General features: G+C 36.6%; 3 protein-coding genes across 5 annotated transcripts; 2 read left to right on the top strand and 1 right to left on the bottom strand.

The window, feature by feature from the left end:
- The first annotated feature begins 6,083 nt into the window (after positions 1 to 6,083).
- On the top strand, positions 6,084 to 8,597 carry LOC306859331 (guanylyl cyclase-activating protein 2-like). The gene is made up of 4 exons (XM_079400332.1): positions 6,084 to 6,656; positions 6,867 to 7,016; positions 7,354 to 7,468; positions 7,677 to 8,597. The coding sequence occupies exons 1-4, from the start codon at positions 6,456 to 6,458 to the stop codon at positions 7,802 to 7,804; spliced, it is 594 nt and encodes a 197-aa protein (XP_079256458.1). The 5' UTR covers positions 6,084 to 6,455; the 3' UTR covers positions 7,805 to 8,597.
- Positions 8,598 to 8,667: 70 nt separating this feature from the next.
- Positions 8,668 to 11,405, top strand: oard1 (O-acyl-ADP-ribose deacylase 1). 3 transcript variants are annotated; one of them, XM_079401266.1, is made up of 6 exons: positions 8,668 to 8,797; positions 9,374 to 9,453; positions 9,669 to 9,837; positions 9,917 to 9,975; positions 10,111 to 10,223; positions 10,482 to 11,405. In XM_079401266.1, the coding sequence occupies exons 2-6, from the start codon at positions 9,403 to 9,405 to the stop codon at positions 10,594 to 10,596; spliced, it is 507 nt and encodes a 168-aa protein (XP_079257392.1). In that variant the 5' UTR covers positions 8,668 to 8,797; positions 9,374 to 9,402; the 3' UTR covers positions 10,597 to 11,405. The 3 variants fall into 3 exon arrangements, with proteins under 3 accessions (XP_079257392.1, XP_079257393.1, XP_079257391.1); XM_079401267.1 differs by having other exon boundaries at positions 8,686 to 8,797; positions 9,412 to 9,453; XM_079401265.1 differs by lacking the exon at positions 8,668 to 8,797 and having other exon boundaries at positions 9,305 to 9,453.
- LOC306859878 (C->U-editing enzyme APOBEC-2-like) lies at positions 10,650 to 14,366 on the bottom strand. The gene is made up of 2 exons (XM_079401264.1): positions 13,771 to 14,366; positions 10,650 to 12,311 (listed from the first exon to the last, which is right to left on the bottom strand). Exons 1-2 carry the CDS (start codon positions 14,145 to 14,147, stop codon positions 11,777 to 11,779), a joined length of 912 nt encoding a protein of 303 aa, XP_079257390.1. The 5' UTR covers positions 14,148 to 14,366; the 3' UTR covers positions 10,650 to 11,776.
- Positions 14,367 to 15,184: the final 818 nt, after the last annotated feature.

Genomic DNA, 15,184 nt, shown 5'->3' with positions numbered 1-15,184 from the left:
TTTCTCCATGTTCTGAATATTCTCTGTGATGGGTTGTTGAACTAAATGCAGTTTCTTCAGTGTTTCGTGGGTTAACCTGTTTGTTTTGTTGCTTTGTGAGGTGACAGGTTGTCATGTTGACCCGTAATCTGAGGAGCTGTTGAGATGGTCTGTTGTTTTTTTATGATGTTGTGCCGTCATGTAGTGGTGTACTAGTAGTAGCTGATGGCCTCTGACAGTCTTCAACACGCAGTGCCGATACTCTGGGCGCATTTCAGTGTCTGACTCATAATCTCCATAAGAAAATCAATCAAAATCCACATAATATCACTGAATATTCGCTAATCTAGATAGATAAGTCTTGGTGTTAGCCCTGAGCAGAAAATGCAATTTTAGTTCATGTTTTTCCACATCTGAAATATTGCCATGGAGGATAGTTTCACTCTGAGGTAGATGAGCAGAGACACACGGTCGGCCTAGGGGAACTCACAATGTCCCATGAGATTACACAGCACCCATCCACACAGCGAAAGCTGTTATACCCTCTAGCGTACTGTTGTCGACCACGCACTGAATCAGCCTCTGTTGTTACACTTTGAAAAACAGGTAACTGTTATCCACGTTTATTCTGTGAAGAACTATGGGACTATAGAATTGATGTTGTATGAGCACTGTAGACATGAACCTGTGTGAGTTGGGACATTTAGTCATAACTAGGCTATTGATGGCTGTTGATTGAAATTTTGTGTAAAATGTTTATGATAACATTTGAAAGTCTTAAAGGGATAGTTCACCCCAAAAAATTTAATTCTTATTTAGGCTACTCACCCTCACATCATTCTAACTCTGTGTGATTTACAAAAGAATTCCTACAGATTTGGAATGATATGAGGGTGAATAATAACAGGATTTAATTTTTTTTGAGTGAACCATCTCTTTAAAGGGGCTGTAAGTGCTTACCTTTCACTATTTTGCTTATTTTCAACCTTTATGTTACTGTATTTGATACTATATTACAGATTCTAGCGCTCTCACAGAGACAGGTGTGATTTCTCAGGACACCTATTTCAGTGATATCTGTCAGATTAGAGTTACATTCATGTGTGATATTTCCAGATTCCCAACTGCTTACAGCACCTTTAATAATGTCATCAGGATGAAGAGTAGTTAGAAAGCAATATATAAACTGCACAGAATATCAGTGAAATCTCTGGCATCGGTTAAATCCCCCATTGTATGTTATAGCAGCGATTCGAGCTGCATAGGCCTATCACATAGAGAACTTCACTTGAAACTTATAGATGGGTTAACATGGTCTGGATCTAATCTGAATTGTGTTGAACCGTGTTGACACAATTGCGAGTCCAGTTCAGTAGTTCAGTGCCTATATATGTGAGGTAGTGCCTCTACTGGGATTTCTGTAATAAACTCTTTGAACATTTCTATGTGATCCTGTGTGGTTCAATGTGTCTTAAACTTTAACGTGAGAACACATTCTTGCAGCGCAGCGAAATGATCAAATGCGCATCTTGTTTATGTTAACATGGCGTCTTAAAATCACGTCGCTGGTGTGTAAGAAGCTAAAAAACTGCGAGATGCAACAGTGCATGTTGTTTACATAATGGCAAAATGGCACTGCATACACTCTTAAAAATATTGGTGCTTAAAAGGTTCGTCACAGCAGTGCCATTCAAAGGTTCTCTCTTTCTCTTTTTATAATCTGAAGAATCTTCATTCGTTCTTGTGTGAACCGGTGTTGTGCCTATTTTCGACTCCCTGCCAAATTATTACCCCCCTCGTTGAAATCGCCACCTGATTGCCTAATCCTAACCCCACCCCTAATCCTAACCCCTCCCCCACACCTAACCCTAAACCTAACAATACTAGGGGGGTAATAATCTGGCGGGGGTCAGAATTCGGCACTACACCGGGCCGGTGATTGCCTGGTTTACAGAAGATAAACGAATAATCCCAAAAATGTCACCTCCATTTATTTTGGATGAAGTACGCAACCAGAACATTTTCAAATGTCATGTCTTGGCAAGATGGGGATTAAAGATGTCTTGTATCTTGCCTCGGCTGTTGGGTTGATTTACGACTTTGCGGTCTGGCAGTTGTCTAATGACTGTTTGATTTTGTGTTTTCCTGCACCTCTTGTACTAATATTAGTAAAATCTTTTATATCAAACAGGCTACACATGTTATTAGATGAAGGACGTCGTCAAATAATTCATTCATTTGCATCAAAAAATAATTAACCGTAAACAGTAAAGTGCTTAATGAGCCTTTGAATCCCTGCTCAGGTAACTGCTGATACTCTAATTAAACAGTAGCACTCTGTACTTATCCTAATTTCTTCTTTTTAATTTCCCCGCAGTGTGTGTGTGTGCTGTGGATGATTATTACTCATTCTGATTAAAGGAGCGAGATGTAGCCTATACCGTCAGTAATATTGCTCTCAGTTCCCTGCTGTGTTTTTTGGGTGAGGGCCTTGGCTTGTGGTGGTGGGATGAGAGATGGAGGAAATATTATTTCAATGCCCTGGCAACTGGATCAGACATTAATCTCAATTCAGAGCCAATGAATAACTCTCCTCACTGAGTCTTTTTTGATTGCCTAATGTTGACACCTGCGGTCAGTGTACTGATTAATGCTGAGGTCTATCGTTCTGAGGGACTTTCACGTTAGTAATCGCTTTAAAGAAATGTTAAATCCTCACAAAAGACAATTTAATCCGAGCAATTATAAACTATATTTTAAATCACTCAGCACTAAGAATTCATTCATATAGGCTCACAAGAACGTGATCAAGCAGCCAATCACAGCATGAAACTGTAGCCTTTGTAACACTGACACCCAGGGGCATCTGTTAGTATTTTTTCTCTGTAAAAAATTCAATTTGGCTTTCTCTCCTTATCTGTGTTAATGATTCACAGGCTATATTTGTATCATTGTGACTAATTTAGTGTCATATCAGATTAGAGCAGTGATGAATAATTTTTATATATTAAACATCCTGATTACAAATAAAAATCAGCACTGCTCAGCAGTTCATTAAAACCAAAGATATTACAATCCACTTATGACTTGTAATTGTAATTACCCCAATTGAATGTGAACATTTCTCCATCAGTCAGTACTGATTACTGCCTTATTTGTTGTAATTATGACTATAAAACTTGTTCAGATGTAATTGATTTTAATGGCACTAGAAAGATTTTTTTCATCTAATGCATGGTACAAAAGAAAAATACAAGTAAATGAGTAAAATGAAGTAAAAATTCATTCAAAATATTATTTTTGCATTCCAAATGTATGTGACATTGTGTACAAGTTCTCCATATTTGTTATTGCATTCACTATTAATCCAATAGGATTATGAATTAATTGTGCAATGAGTGGCCTGGATACCTGTATAGGCCAAAGCAGCTTATCCTTATAAATTATAGTCAGCACTTTAGAAAAGGTCTTTCAAATCAGACACTATGTGGCCTGCTGTACTATGTGTTAGCGAACACAACTGAGGATCATTGACCAGTAATATTTCAGTATGACAGCATGCAGGTGTGTGTGTAATGCACAGTGTTGGTGTCACGGTGGTGTTGCAGGGAGAACGCAGGAGGCGAGGAGTAAACTAAATAGTCTTTAATAAATGAAAACACAGGGGATTATCCAACATGAAAGACTGAACATAAACCAAAGAAACACAGGGAACGTAATGAGTAGACCAGAACAAGGAGAACTGAACAGGCAGGAACTAATAAACACAGGATAACAAAACACAGGTGCCAGGGATTAATCAATGAAACTAAACAAGGACAGGAAGGTGACCAAATAAGGAAACACGGGAAGAGCTAAGGGCTAAATAAGACCAAAATGTGACAGTTGGGAAGGTTACTTTGTAATAGGTTACAGATTACAAGTTACCCTATTTAAAACGTAATAAGTAGTGAAACCTTTCAATTACTTTATTAAAATAATGTAACTGATTACATTTTATTACTTTTCTAAATTTCAAATGTTTTCTAATGTTTTTAACCGTTAATCATTTTTTTTAAATGTAAACCATGGGTCAACCTTACAGTAATACTCAACACTGACCGACTCAACACTGTCAAGACTTTCAAAATCCTTCATCACTTGAATAAAGATTATAATAATTTAATTTTAAAGCACAGCCAACACAAAAATAGACTTACTTTGAGATCATTCTGAGGTTAAATAAAGATTTAAAACCGTAATAAGAAATAGTTTAATAGCTATAATAATGTTTTTGAAATCAAATCTTTGCATGACAGCTAGGAAACACTGGCATCTAACAATGGTTTAGAAAAAACATGTTAATCTTAAAAAATAAGCAAATACATTAATCCAAATAGGAAATAAAACAGTTATTGAGTAAGCATGTGTCCTATTCCTGTAGCAGTCAATGCAATTTAAGAAATCAATTAAATCTGTATGTGTGTGTGTGTGTGTGTGTGTGTGTGTGTGTGTGTGTGTGTGTGTGTGTGTGTGTGTTTGTGTGTGTGTGTGTGAATAAAATTCAGATGTAACCCCTTTGTAATTCTTAACATTTTCATAAGTAACTGTAATTTAATGACACATTTTTTTCTCAGTAACTGTAACTGATTACAATTGCATTTGTTTTGTGTTACATGTTACATGTAACTGTTACATGTAACCAGTTACTTCCCAACACTGCATCAAAGCATTGTGAACACTGCATGACAGACACTGCTCCACTGCATATATAAAGAGATTATTATAGTGAAATCGAATCATCAGTCTGCTGGTTTGCATTTATATTCTGTAATATCACATAATTCATTTTCTTTGAGGTTACACAGCCTATATCTCATTGCAGAACTATCAACACTATGGCCTTAAGTAGGCTACTAATAGCAGCATCACATTATACAATAGATTCTTTCTGTCATTTTGGAGACAGTACACTGTTACGCTGTAACCTGAGTTATTAAGGCAACATATCACATTAAAATAGATTTGTGAGTCATTTGGTCTGGGTCACTGATATCTGAAAAAAAAAGCCAATGGACTTCCACAACCCTTAAAAATAAAGGTTCCAAAAGAACTTTTTCTCAGCAATGAACGATTTTGGTTTTCCCAAAGAACCTTTAAGTGATAAACAGTTCTTAAAATAACTTTTTTTTTTTTTTGTAGTATAAAGGAAATGTTCCATGTTCCACACAGGTTTTTTATGGAACCACTGAAACCAATAACCTTTATTTTAAAGATTGTAACCATTAGATTTTAGTTTTTATGTTGTCCAAAGTGGTATATGTCCAGACAAAATGTACCACCCTCATGAACTAGGCCAGACTTCTCTAGATCCTATTTTTGAAAAGCTATTAATAGTAAGAGCAGAGGGCAGAGGGGATTATGACTCAGATTGTCTGAATGATTCACAGGACTGAGTGATCAAGAGCAGGATACGGTCGGGGCTCTCAACATTTCAGATCCAGGGACCCCCTTCCCATTCAACCAAACAAGGGACTCCCAATACAAAAATGCTATCATTATTGTACTATAGAAATACATTTGAAAGTATATAGAATATTTGTATATTTAAAAAAATATATATTTATACAGCAAAATTCAGTGTTAGTAAGTTTCACAAATAATTACAAAGAAATGGCAAGTAACACATTGAATTAAACGTGAAATTTTGAAGTAAAAAGACTAAAATAGTATTTTCATGTAAAATGTAAAAGTGTATAATAATCTTTATAAACTATGAAAAACAAAGTTTGCACACCTGGGTGTCCATGATCTTTTTTTTTTTTTTCTCGGTTTCTCAAAGATAAAGTGCTATGTTATAGTGTATAGAAGAAGTAAACACTATGTCCAAATGTATTTTCACCGATCCTTTTTTGAGTGATTTTTTTTCCCAGTAATTAAATAGAAGACTTTTTGTGGAATTTGTGGCCTTCAGTTTGGCTTTCAAAAGATTATTTTAAATTGAACAGGTAAAAATAATCAGGTCATGGTTAATGTTCTGACATGAAACCCTCAGGGAGCCCTTGAACCTGAATTGAGGAATGGAACGCTCTGTGTACTAAATTATGAATTATTGCAAAGCTCTTGATCTTGTTTCAGGCTAATTGATTCAGACATGGATTGATATGAATAATCCCTTGCAGTCATGTAATCCAAAATAGTCCTTGTACTGAATCCCAAGCCACTAGAGCACCTTTGCTGAAAGGTTGAGGTTAGTTTTACACTTCGGTACAAACTGAAATTTTTAACTTCAGTTTTTTTCTACTATTTTTTAAGGGGATACACGTTTGTCTCGTGAATCAGACATTTTTGGTGTTGTATCATCAGTTTGTGGAGTTTAAAGGTTTATTGGGATGTCTGGATCAAGGAGAATGCCAGGACAGTGAAGCTGCCAGATGTGATAATGGACATTTTTTGTTGAGAAGCAGAGCTTGTGTTCTTTATTGTCATCATTCGCGATGGGTCAGCGACTCAGTGAGGATTCGGACGATAAAGAGATTGATGTTGCTGAACTGCAGGAGTGGTATAAAAAGTTTGTGACTGAATGTCCGAGCGGAACCCTCTTCATGCACGAGTTCAAGAGCTTCTTTGGTGTAACTGAAAACCCAGAAGCCGCCGATTATATAGAAAACATGTTTCGTGCTTTTGATAAAAATGGGGTAAGTTATTCAATTTCAGTCAAGTTACAAAAAGTAGGCATAAACACTGTGTGAGGAGTGAGTGTATAAAATACTTAACACCAATATAATATAATATAATATACACTGGGAAAGAGACTGCATATTTTAAAAAATGAACCTGAAAATGATCAGTATTTTTTACAGTTCAATCCTTTTTCTCTTTACCCTCCTTTCAATTTTTGTTCATAGGACAACACTATTGATTTTCTGGAATACGTTGCAGCCTTGAATCTAGTGCTGCGAGGAAAGTTGGAGCACAAACTGAAATGGACTTTTAAAATGTATGACAAAGATGGGAGCGGCTGCATCGACAAAACAGAGCTCAAGGAGATTGTGGAGGTAATCATTTCTCATGTCCTTTCCATTGTCAACACAGTCAGATGAATTTATACATCGACTGGGATTATAATACTGCAGTGGTTTACTAGATTACTAAAGGAGAAAAGGATGAAAAATGTAATTCTGTGTGCTCTGGTGCTGAGATTACAATTTCATAGCCTGTTTCATAACTTTCACCTTGACATTGAAACTTACAGTGAGATGTTTACAGGGGATTTATGTGACAGCAGGACATTTGTGTGCAGAGATGCTATTATACTTTGTAATACCACTAGACATTTATGGATTTAGGATTACAAAAGAAAAAAAAATGAGTACCTTTACTTTACTTTTACAGTCAATCTACCGACTAAAGAAAGCCTGCCGTGGTGAACTTGATGAAGAGTGTAACCTACTGACCCCAGATCAGGTGGTGGACCGAATATTTGAACTAGTCGATGAGAATGGAGATGGTAAAACTTACTATGATTCATTATTTTTCTACAATTCTCAAATGGTTAAGCCAAACTTTAGTCTTTTCCTTCATTATAACATATAGCCTGCGTTTATTGAAGTTCACTGATGTTACTAATTAATCAAACTGTGGAAAGATTCTTGCTTTCTGCTCAAAGGCTTTCTTGAAAAAGCAGCTGATGCTGAGTTTCTTTGCTGTGTTCTCAGGGGAGTTGTCTCTGGATGAGTTCATTGACGGGGCACGACGTGACAAGTGGGTCATGAAGATGCTGCAAATGGACGTGAACCCCGGGGACTGGATCAATGAACAGAGACGCCGCAGCCCCAACTTCTGAACTCCATATTCACCAAAACAACCCTTAACATAAGCAACATAACCAATTTAACCAACATATACAGAGCATGCATAGTTTCTCAAGTTCAGTCTTAGTCGTGGTTCATTCAAGTGAATTTAAGCCATCAGCACTTTTTTAATGTAGTGGTGTAACTCCCATTTCTTTTTTGACAAACAGAATTTATTCTATCTACATGTAAATATTCATTTTTTCTTCATTGTTTCTTTCATTCTTGTTGTTAGGATTTGTGAAAGGCTCCCTTTCATGACTGACTGGATTTCTGACTTTTATTATTATTATTATTATTATTATTCTGCAGACGAGGTGCATATGAGTTTACTGAATATGTGGCATATTACTCAATTTATAAACAACAGCAATCACTTTCATATTGGCATTTCTGATGTTTGTAAATACATGAATATTGTAAAGAATGAAGTCCCCGGAAGGTCACAATTGTAAAAGTAGGCTATTAGCATTTGTAAATTTCTCAAAAATAAAAACATCAATTATACATTTAATGTACTATTAATGAAGTTGTATTTTTTTCATTTATTACAAGGTCACACTTGTGTTTGGAAAAAATGGTAATTGTGGTTTTGTTTTGGCAGTTGTATTAAATGTAATGAATGGTAATAAGAATAAGTTTATTATGTTTATGATTAGGCTACATTTATTTGGTTTATCATGATTATAACTGAGCAGGGTAACAAAACCCTAAAAAATATCAAAAGCAGAATATTACAGATATTGTTTTTGTTATTTATTTATTAAATGTAACCTTTTATCAGCCTTCAATGTCTGAGTGGATTTAAAGTTTGCTCCCTGACGCTAGATGGCACTCAAGCTTATTATTAGCATGAATTTAAACCTGCACTCAAAACAAAAGAGAAACCTCGTGTGTGTTTTTCCTGCTTCTTTATTTACATTGAGTGGCTAGAACTATATCAGCGTTTAAAGGGAAGTAAAACACACATTAACTTCACTGTTGTGGTAAGTCAGTCCAGCAGCTCTAACCAGTGGCTGTTGGTTAAGAACTTAAACATGTAAACACACCTTAGTTTGCTCCGTTTAACTTAATTAATTAGTCATTTACTTACTGATGATTATAAACATGGCCATTATAGATTATACAGGGAGCTAGTTGTTACACTGGAACGTTGTCACCATACTTCAGTAAATATATAAGATTTGAAATAAAGAGCACAGCTGAATCATGAAGGTAGATTTGAACAGGTTTTTCTTCGTAAATGTTGTGTTGTCACGGGGTTGTTTATATATCGTAATATTAAACAGTAATTAATTGCATTGTCTGTTGACCAAAACGGCGTTTGTTTGTTTTTGCTGTTATCATGTAATATATAATTTGTGGAAGATAAGTGTTCAAATTTGCATATTAGCTATTTCTATATTTCAATATTCGTGTATTCTTTCAAGAATAAATTTAAAATTGTGACTTTACCCCATATTGTGTGACAACATGTCCCATCGTGTGTATATTTCTCCTGGACAGTAACACTGGAAATATTCAATAGCTTTTTGTAGTCAAGATAAAATGTGTCTGTACAGAAAATAATTCCAGTCAAGTCCCTGTTCAAATGTCAAAGGAATCTGAAGGACAAAATCGTACGGATGAAGGTATGGCAAAAGTAAGCATGTCTTCATTTGAATAACATGACTTTAAAAAAAAAAAACTTTTTTACTTTTCAAATCTGTGTAAAGATTGACCAAAGACTTCCCCAGCAAGAGAATTTCAAAGGGTATTCAGACTGACTAAATAATGATAATATAAAACTGTAATTAGTGTTGATTGTGGGCATTGACTTGTTTTGATTGGGTTTGTGTTCTTGCTCATTTATTGCAGCTCGTGTGTAGATCAGGATGGCGGCTGCTGCACAAGAGAGGAGATTTGTTCACCTGTCCGGCCACCGATGCCCTGGCGCACTGCATCAGTGAAGACTGCCGCATGGGAGCAGGGATCGCTGTGCTCTTCAAGAAGACGTTTGGTGGAGTAGATGAGCTTCTGGCTCAGAGTGAGTGAGAATGATCATAACAGAGAAGTGACACTCAGTTTGATTCTCAGTTTTATTTGTTGTCTTCTATTTTGTGCAGAGAAGCAACCTGGGCAGTGTGCTGTCCTTAGAATATCTGACCGTTTCGTGTACTACCTGGTAAGATGGCCTGTAGTGTTTAGTTCTCATCTCTTGTATGTTTTACTAAATAAATTAAGGTAAAAGTAGAGTTGTACTGGCTTACAGCTTTCTTATTAAGAAAAACTTACCTTTTCTACTTTTTTCCTGAACCAGGTCACAAAGAAAAAGTACAGCCAAAAACCCACCTATGACAATCTCAGAAAGAGCCTCGTGTCTATGAGGGAACACTGCTTGGCCAATGGCGTTAACAGTATATCCATGCCTCGGTAAACTGACATGTTTAATAACAGTAGTGTTGTTTTAAATTTAAATGCAGATACTGACTTTAGATTTGCTTATTTTGAGTATTATTCTAGCTAAATGACTTGAAAATGACAATAATAAGAATTTTGCCATTGTCAAAACTCAATTATAGCTTGATAATTGCATTTTTAAATACTTGGAAAGAATTAGGGTAACTTGAATTTTGAATTTATCATTCTGCTAAATAGACTGCAATAACTGATGTCACTTTCTCTTGCTAGGATTGGCTGTGGTCTGGATAAACTGAAATGGGAAAATGTGTCTTCCATTATCACAGAAGTCTTCCAGGACACAAAAATCTCCATCACTGTGTACACAGTACAGAGCCATTCTTGAAGAATGGTTGGAGGATGGCTTTTTATTCCAATGGAATTTCACAGAGTACTGTAAGGTGTATAGGGCGTTTATTAGTCTTGTTCTGGGAAACATGAGCTCTTAAGACTGTTCCAGTTATATACACTAAGAATATGTAGGGCAGAGTTAGATTCCATTGTTCTTCCATCTTCCTGTTGCATCTCTAAATTTTATGGATGTTCTTTTCATCACTAGAGGGTCATTGGATTGTTTGATAAATTATGCTTTCTAGTTTGTATTTTTCTGGTAATTATCACTAAAGTAAGTGTACTTTAAATATTAATGCACTATAAAGTTCCCATAAATAATGATTCCACCATTATTCCGATATCCTCATTATCCAATTGATTCTTTAGTACAGTGGCCCTCAACTGTGTTTCTTGAGATGTTTAAAAGTCTCATTTCGAAAGCTGTGCCCTCCAAAGGTTACATTAGTCAGCCTCATACATAGCTGAACCTCTCTCATTTCAGAAGAGCAACCATTATAAAATTCACTGTTTGTCCTCATGAGGCATAATTGCTTCTGTCTTTGGAATGTAATGGTCGAAAGAGAAGGCCGACAAATGCAACACAGCGATAATGTGCAGTTTTGGGGGGACTCCAGGAACACAGTTGCAATTCACTGCCTAAGTATATATAAATAGCATTGAAAAGCGTCACACCATACAGCTGTCTTTAGATTGTTCTTATGCTAGGAAATTGACTCATGTTTATTGTTTTACATACAGGGACACTGTTCACTATGCCAAAATTCATCATATAATTTCAAAATAATTCAAAATAAAATCATTAAAAAACTAAATTAGAATATTTAAAAAATAATGCTTAGAGCAAAGCAAACTATATTTTAGTTGGCAAAATAATTTGCTTAGTTAACTGGAATTGCACCCAGATGTTTCGCTTCTAAAATTTCTCTTAAAATGATATTTAGTAAAATAGAAGTATTACCTTTGTATTTTTTGTGCTTTGAATTCATTATGTAAGTTTAAAATCAGTAAAGTCAACAAAGTGATTTCACAGGACAAATAGTGTTGACAGAGAAAACAATGCTGTAATTACAGGGACATTGTAATAATTAGCTTTTAAGTACTAAATTTGCTTAAAGGCGGTGCCCAGGCAGTTTTTAACAGTCTTAATCAGAGGCCAGCAGCAGCTCCTTACCCTACTTTAAAATATCACACAACTTCTCATCATAATAATTATAGCTATCTTGACAGTCCTCCCAGGGTGTGAAGTTATCTTCCTCGTTCTCAACGAACGTAGACCAAACATATGCAAAATCCACAGGCCTCATCATGCGTATTTTACACCCCGCCCTAACTAGCGCCTGAAGTCCGGCCTGTATCTCTGCTTCCTCCCACTGGAAGAGACGGGAGCAGTGGATATTAAGACGCATTGTCTTGCGTGCTCGCAAGATCTCTACGAGCTTAGCAGCACAGGCTGCGCAAGGGCTCGAGGACATGTACCAGGTCACTGTGTAGTGGAGTGACTTGTCATAATAGGCCAACACCTGTTGAAAGAAGGCCTCTTCAGCGTGTGAACCCGAATGCTCATCTTCCAGGTAACCACGAAGGCCTTCTGTCTCTGCAGCGCCTCCTTGAATGTCTACCTGGTAGCACAGGAAGGTCTTGTTGCGCCCAGAGGAATATTCCACATTTTTAAATTGGAACTTAAAGAAGGTCGGGTTCATTCTGTCTCTGTGGGAAGAAGGAGGACATTTGGAATTTAGAAATAAGACTTTTATCACAATCTATTGTGAAAAAATGTGGCTTAGATTAAAGTAAAAACTATTTGACTTCATTACTGAAAATTAGAACAGATTTTAAAATACTAGTCAAAGTTATGTGGTGCATTCCAGCTTCAAAACAAATAAATGGATTGACATTTGACAAGAAGTGCTTCTGTTTCAGTGGGCTCTAATAAGCCTACAGTTACTCAAAAGGACTTAAAGCTCTTGTATTGATCACTTTGTTGAAATAAATTTTTATACATCTCAGGTGAGTTTCTCTAGAGTATTTAGTTTGAAAGAAGAACCCATTGAGTGGCAAGATTAAAACTGACAGGTTTTTTTTGTATTTTTTTTTTTTTTGGCCCTCATGTACACTACATGGCTTAAAGTAAATGGCCACCTGAATACCACACCCATATGTGCTGGTTGAACAATAACAATAATAATTAATAGGGAATTAGTCTGCTCTATCAGCTTCCGCATTTCTGGGAGTGTTCTCTACTAGAATTTGAATCATGGTTGGGTAAGGGTTAGGGTTAGAGATTTGATCCCATTTAAACATGAGACAATGGTGTTTCAGGTCTTGGTTTGTGCAGGTCAATCAAACCTTATGGACCTCACTTAGTGATGTACCCTGTTGAAAGTCATTGAGCTCTTTGGTTTAGATTTTATGCAACTGTTACTGTGGGTGTAGCTGAAATAGTCAAACTAGTCATTTAGAAGTCGGTGCCCACATACTTTTGGTCATGAAGTGCCTGCAGCATCATGGTTTGGGGACACTACACCATGGCAGGGACAGGAAAACTCGTAAAGACATAAAGATTATACTGAGTAGCCTACAGAAAAGTCCTAACTTTCTAAAAGCACTCGGGTTCAAAGCAATGACCTGGATTGTTCAAATGTATAATATTCATACCCAACATGTTGGAATTTCAGATGCAACTCTTGTCAAAGTTGGTCCGACCAACCCAAACACTCTTTATCTATAAGTTTTCATTTATTTTAAATGCCTTTTTAATGTCAAAGTCAAACAAGTGGCAAAGTCATCTTAAATTAGGTTGTGGTGTAATGCAATATGCCATGCTGTTATGAATTTTGAAAGGACACTGTCAGAAACAAATGAGCATTTTACCTTTAGGGATACAGCAGCTTGTCAGTTCATTTAGGGACAAATTTGTGCCTCTACCCCTAAAAGGTGCCTATTAATTTCTTAGAGTGGTAATATGTGCCCTTAAGTTACAATTATGAACCGTTTAAGGGGTAAATAAGACACAAAGTTGTCCCTTTAAGGCTGTTGAGCCAGTGACAAGCTGTTGTATCCCTATAGATACTTTTTTTTCTGCGAGTGTGCCACTGTTCTTGCTGAGTGATAGAAATATTACTGTGTATCCAGTTTGTGATGAGATAGTGAAAGATGTCTGTCATACCCTATAATGATCTCAAATGGAGGCAGCTCCATAGGCTCCAGCTCAAACTCCTCATCTTTGACAGGGCCTTTGGCTCCTTCCGCTATCTCCCCATTTCCTTGAGGCATCTCCTCATTTTTTTGCTGATTTTCTGGGGTCTTCTCTGGCTTCTTTGTCACCTTTTCCCCTTTATCTTTGTTCTTTTCTTTCTCCTTTTCTGGTTTACTCTCTACTTTCTCCACTTTCTTTTCTTTCTCCTTTTCAGGTTTACTCTCTACTTTCTCCACTTTCTTTTCTTTCTCCTTTTCAGGTTTACTCTCTACTTTCTCCACTTTCTTTTCTTTCTTCTTTATCAGGCCACCTTTACCGGGGATCTTGCTGTCCTTTCTGTCCGCCATGACTTAGCTGTGCGATGAAATGAGTCTACTAGCTGTGAGCTTGTGAAGGGTGCTGTTGATTTAGTATGTGAGTCAGAGAGATGACAGCCTGAATATGTTCCTAAGTCTGAGAGTTAAAGATGAAGATAAAGATAACTCACTGTAGCAAACAGGAGCTGGTCAGAGAGGGAGGGAGACTGAAGGGCAGCTGCTCTCTTGTTTCCATGCTAAAAAAAGGCCAAAATATAATGGGTGGGGGTGGGGGGGGGGGGGGGATTTTATACATTCATTGTTTAAACAAGTCACCACCCCATTTTGTTCAACAGGGGCATCAAGTAGCCTCTTGCTCAAAAAACAAGCCTCTTGTTTTCCTCTTGCTCAATTATAAATGTGTAATGAGCACCGACACTTAATGGCATATAACCCATATTCATCAGGTATTTCCCTCCCCTTTTTGATCAGGATATTATTGCTGTTCACACACCAACAACAGGCAGTTTATTAATAACTGTAGTTTGGCAGAGTTGAGAATGACTCAGTCTCTTCACATAGTGAATGCCATAGTTCAGTTTAGGCCTTTACTACCCTCAGATCAAGGTGGTCTAAAGGTCAGCATGGCACTGACCAGTCCCTGAAGAATCTAATTTTTTGCACTCCCTGACCCATGAGCAAACTGTGTAGTTACCGTTTACAGACACTTAAGATGTTGTGATGGAGGAACTGAGTCACTCTGAAGAAGATAAGATGTGAAATGCGGTGTATTTTAAGGTTAGATTCCTGTACAGAGTGCTGACCCATTCAAGTCATTAGTACTGTGTTATAGTTCCCTGCCAGATTTTTTTTTACTTTTATTCTTGAATCTCTGCCAGCTGGGAAACCAAGGAAAGTCCAAAGGTTTTGGCAATGTTCATGGTGTACTGCCTTCTATTTATAAAAATAGTATGTGAAATAGAAGGGTTATTCCATCATAAAAAATTCAGTATTTGTTACCTCATCTAGTATGCATGATTAAGTGCAGATATGTTTAGTTAGCATATTTTGGCTGCTATTCTGGTTAA

The sequence above is a fragment of the Barbus barbus genome (assembly GCF_936440315.1).
Source record: "Barbus barbus genome assembly, chromosome: 40".
In the NCBI taxonomy this organism is placed as follows: domain Eukaryota; kingdom Metazoa; phylum Chordata; class Actinopteri; order Cypriniformes; family Cyprinidae; genus Barbus; species Barbus barbus.
This window is presented reverse-complemented; position numbering and strand designations above follow the sequence as displayed.

Excerpts from the sequence above, each read along its gene's own strand:
- oard1 (XM_079401266.1), top strand. The coding sequence starts at position 9,403 with ATGTCAAAGGAATCTGAAGGACAAAATCGTACGGATGAAGGTATGGCA. Across the intron at positions 9,454-9,668 it reads CGGATGAAGGTATGGCAAAA|CTCGTGTGTAGATCAGGATG; the intron begins GTAAGCATGTCT and ends CATTTATTGCAG. Across the intron at positions 9,976-10,110 it reads ACCGTTTCGTGTACTACCTG|GTCACAAAGAAAAAGTACAG; the intron begins GTAAGATGGCCT and ends TTCCTGAACCAG.
- LOC306859878 (XM_079401264.1), bottom strand. The coding sequence starts at position 14,147 with ATGGCGGACAGAAAGGACAGCAAGATCCCCGGTAAAGGTGGCCTGATA. Across the intron at positions 12,312-13,770 it reads CCATTTGAGATCATTATAGG|AGACAGAATGAACCCGACCT; the intron begins GTATGACAGACA and ends TTCTTCCCACAG.
- LOC306859331 (XM_079400332.1), top strand. The coding sequence starts at position 6,456 with ATGGGTCAGCGACTCAGTGAGGATTCGGACGATAAAGAGATTGATGTT. Across the intron at positions 6,657-6,866 it reads GTGCTTTTGATAAAAATGGG|GACAACACTATTGATTTTCT; the intron begins GTAAGTTATTCA and ends TTTTGTTCATAG. Across the intron at positions 7,017-7,353 it reads AGCTCAAGGAGATTGTGGAG|TCAATCTACCGACTAAAGAA; the intron begins GTAATCATTTCT and ends TTACTTTTACAG.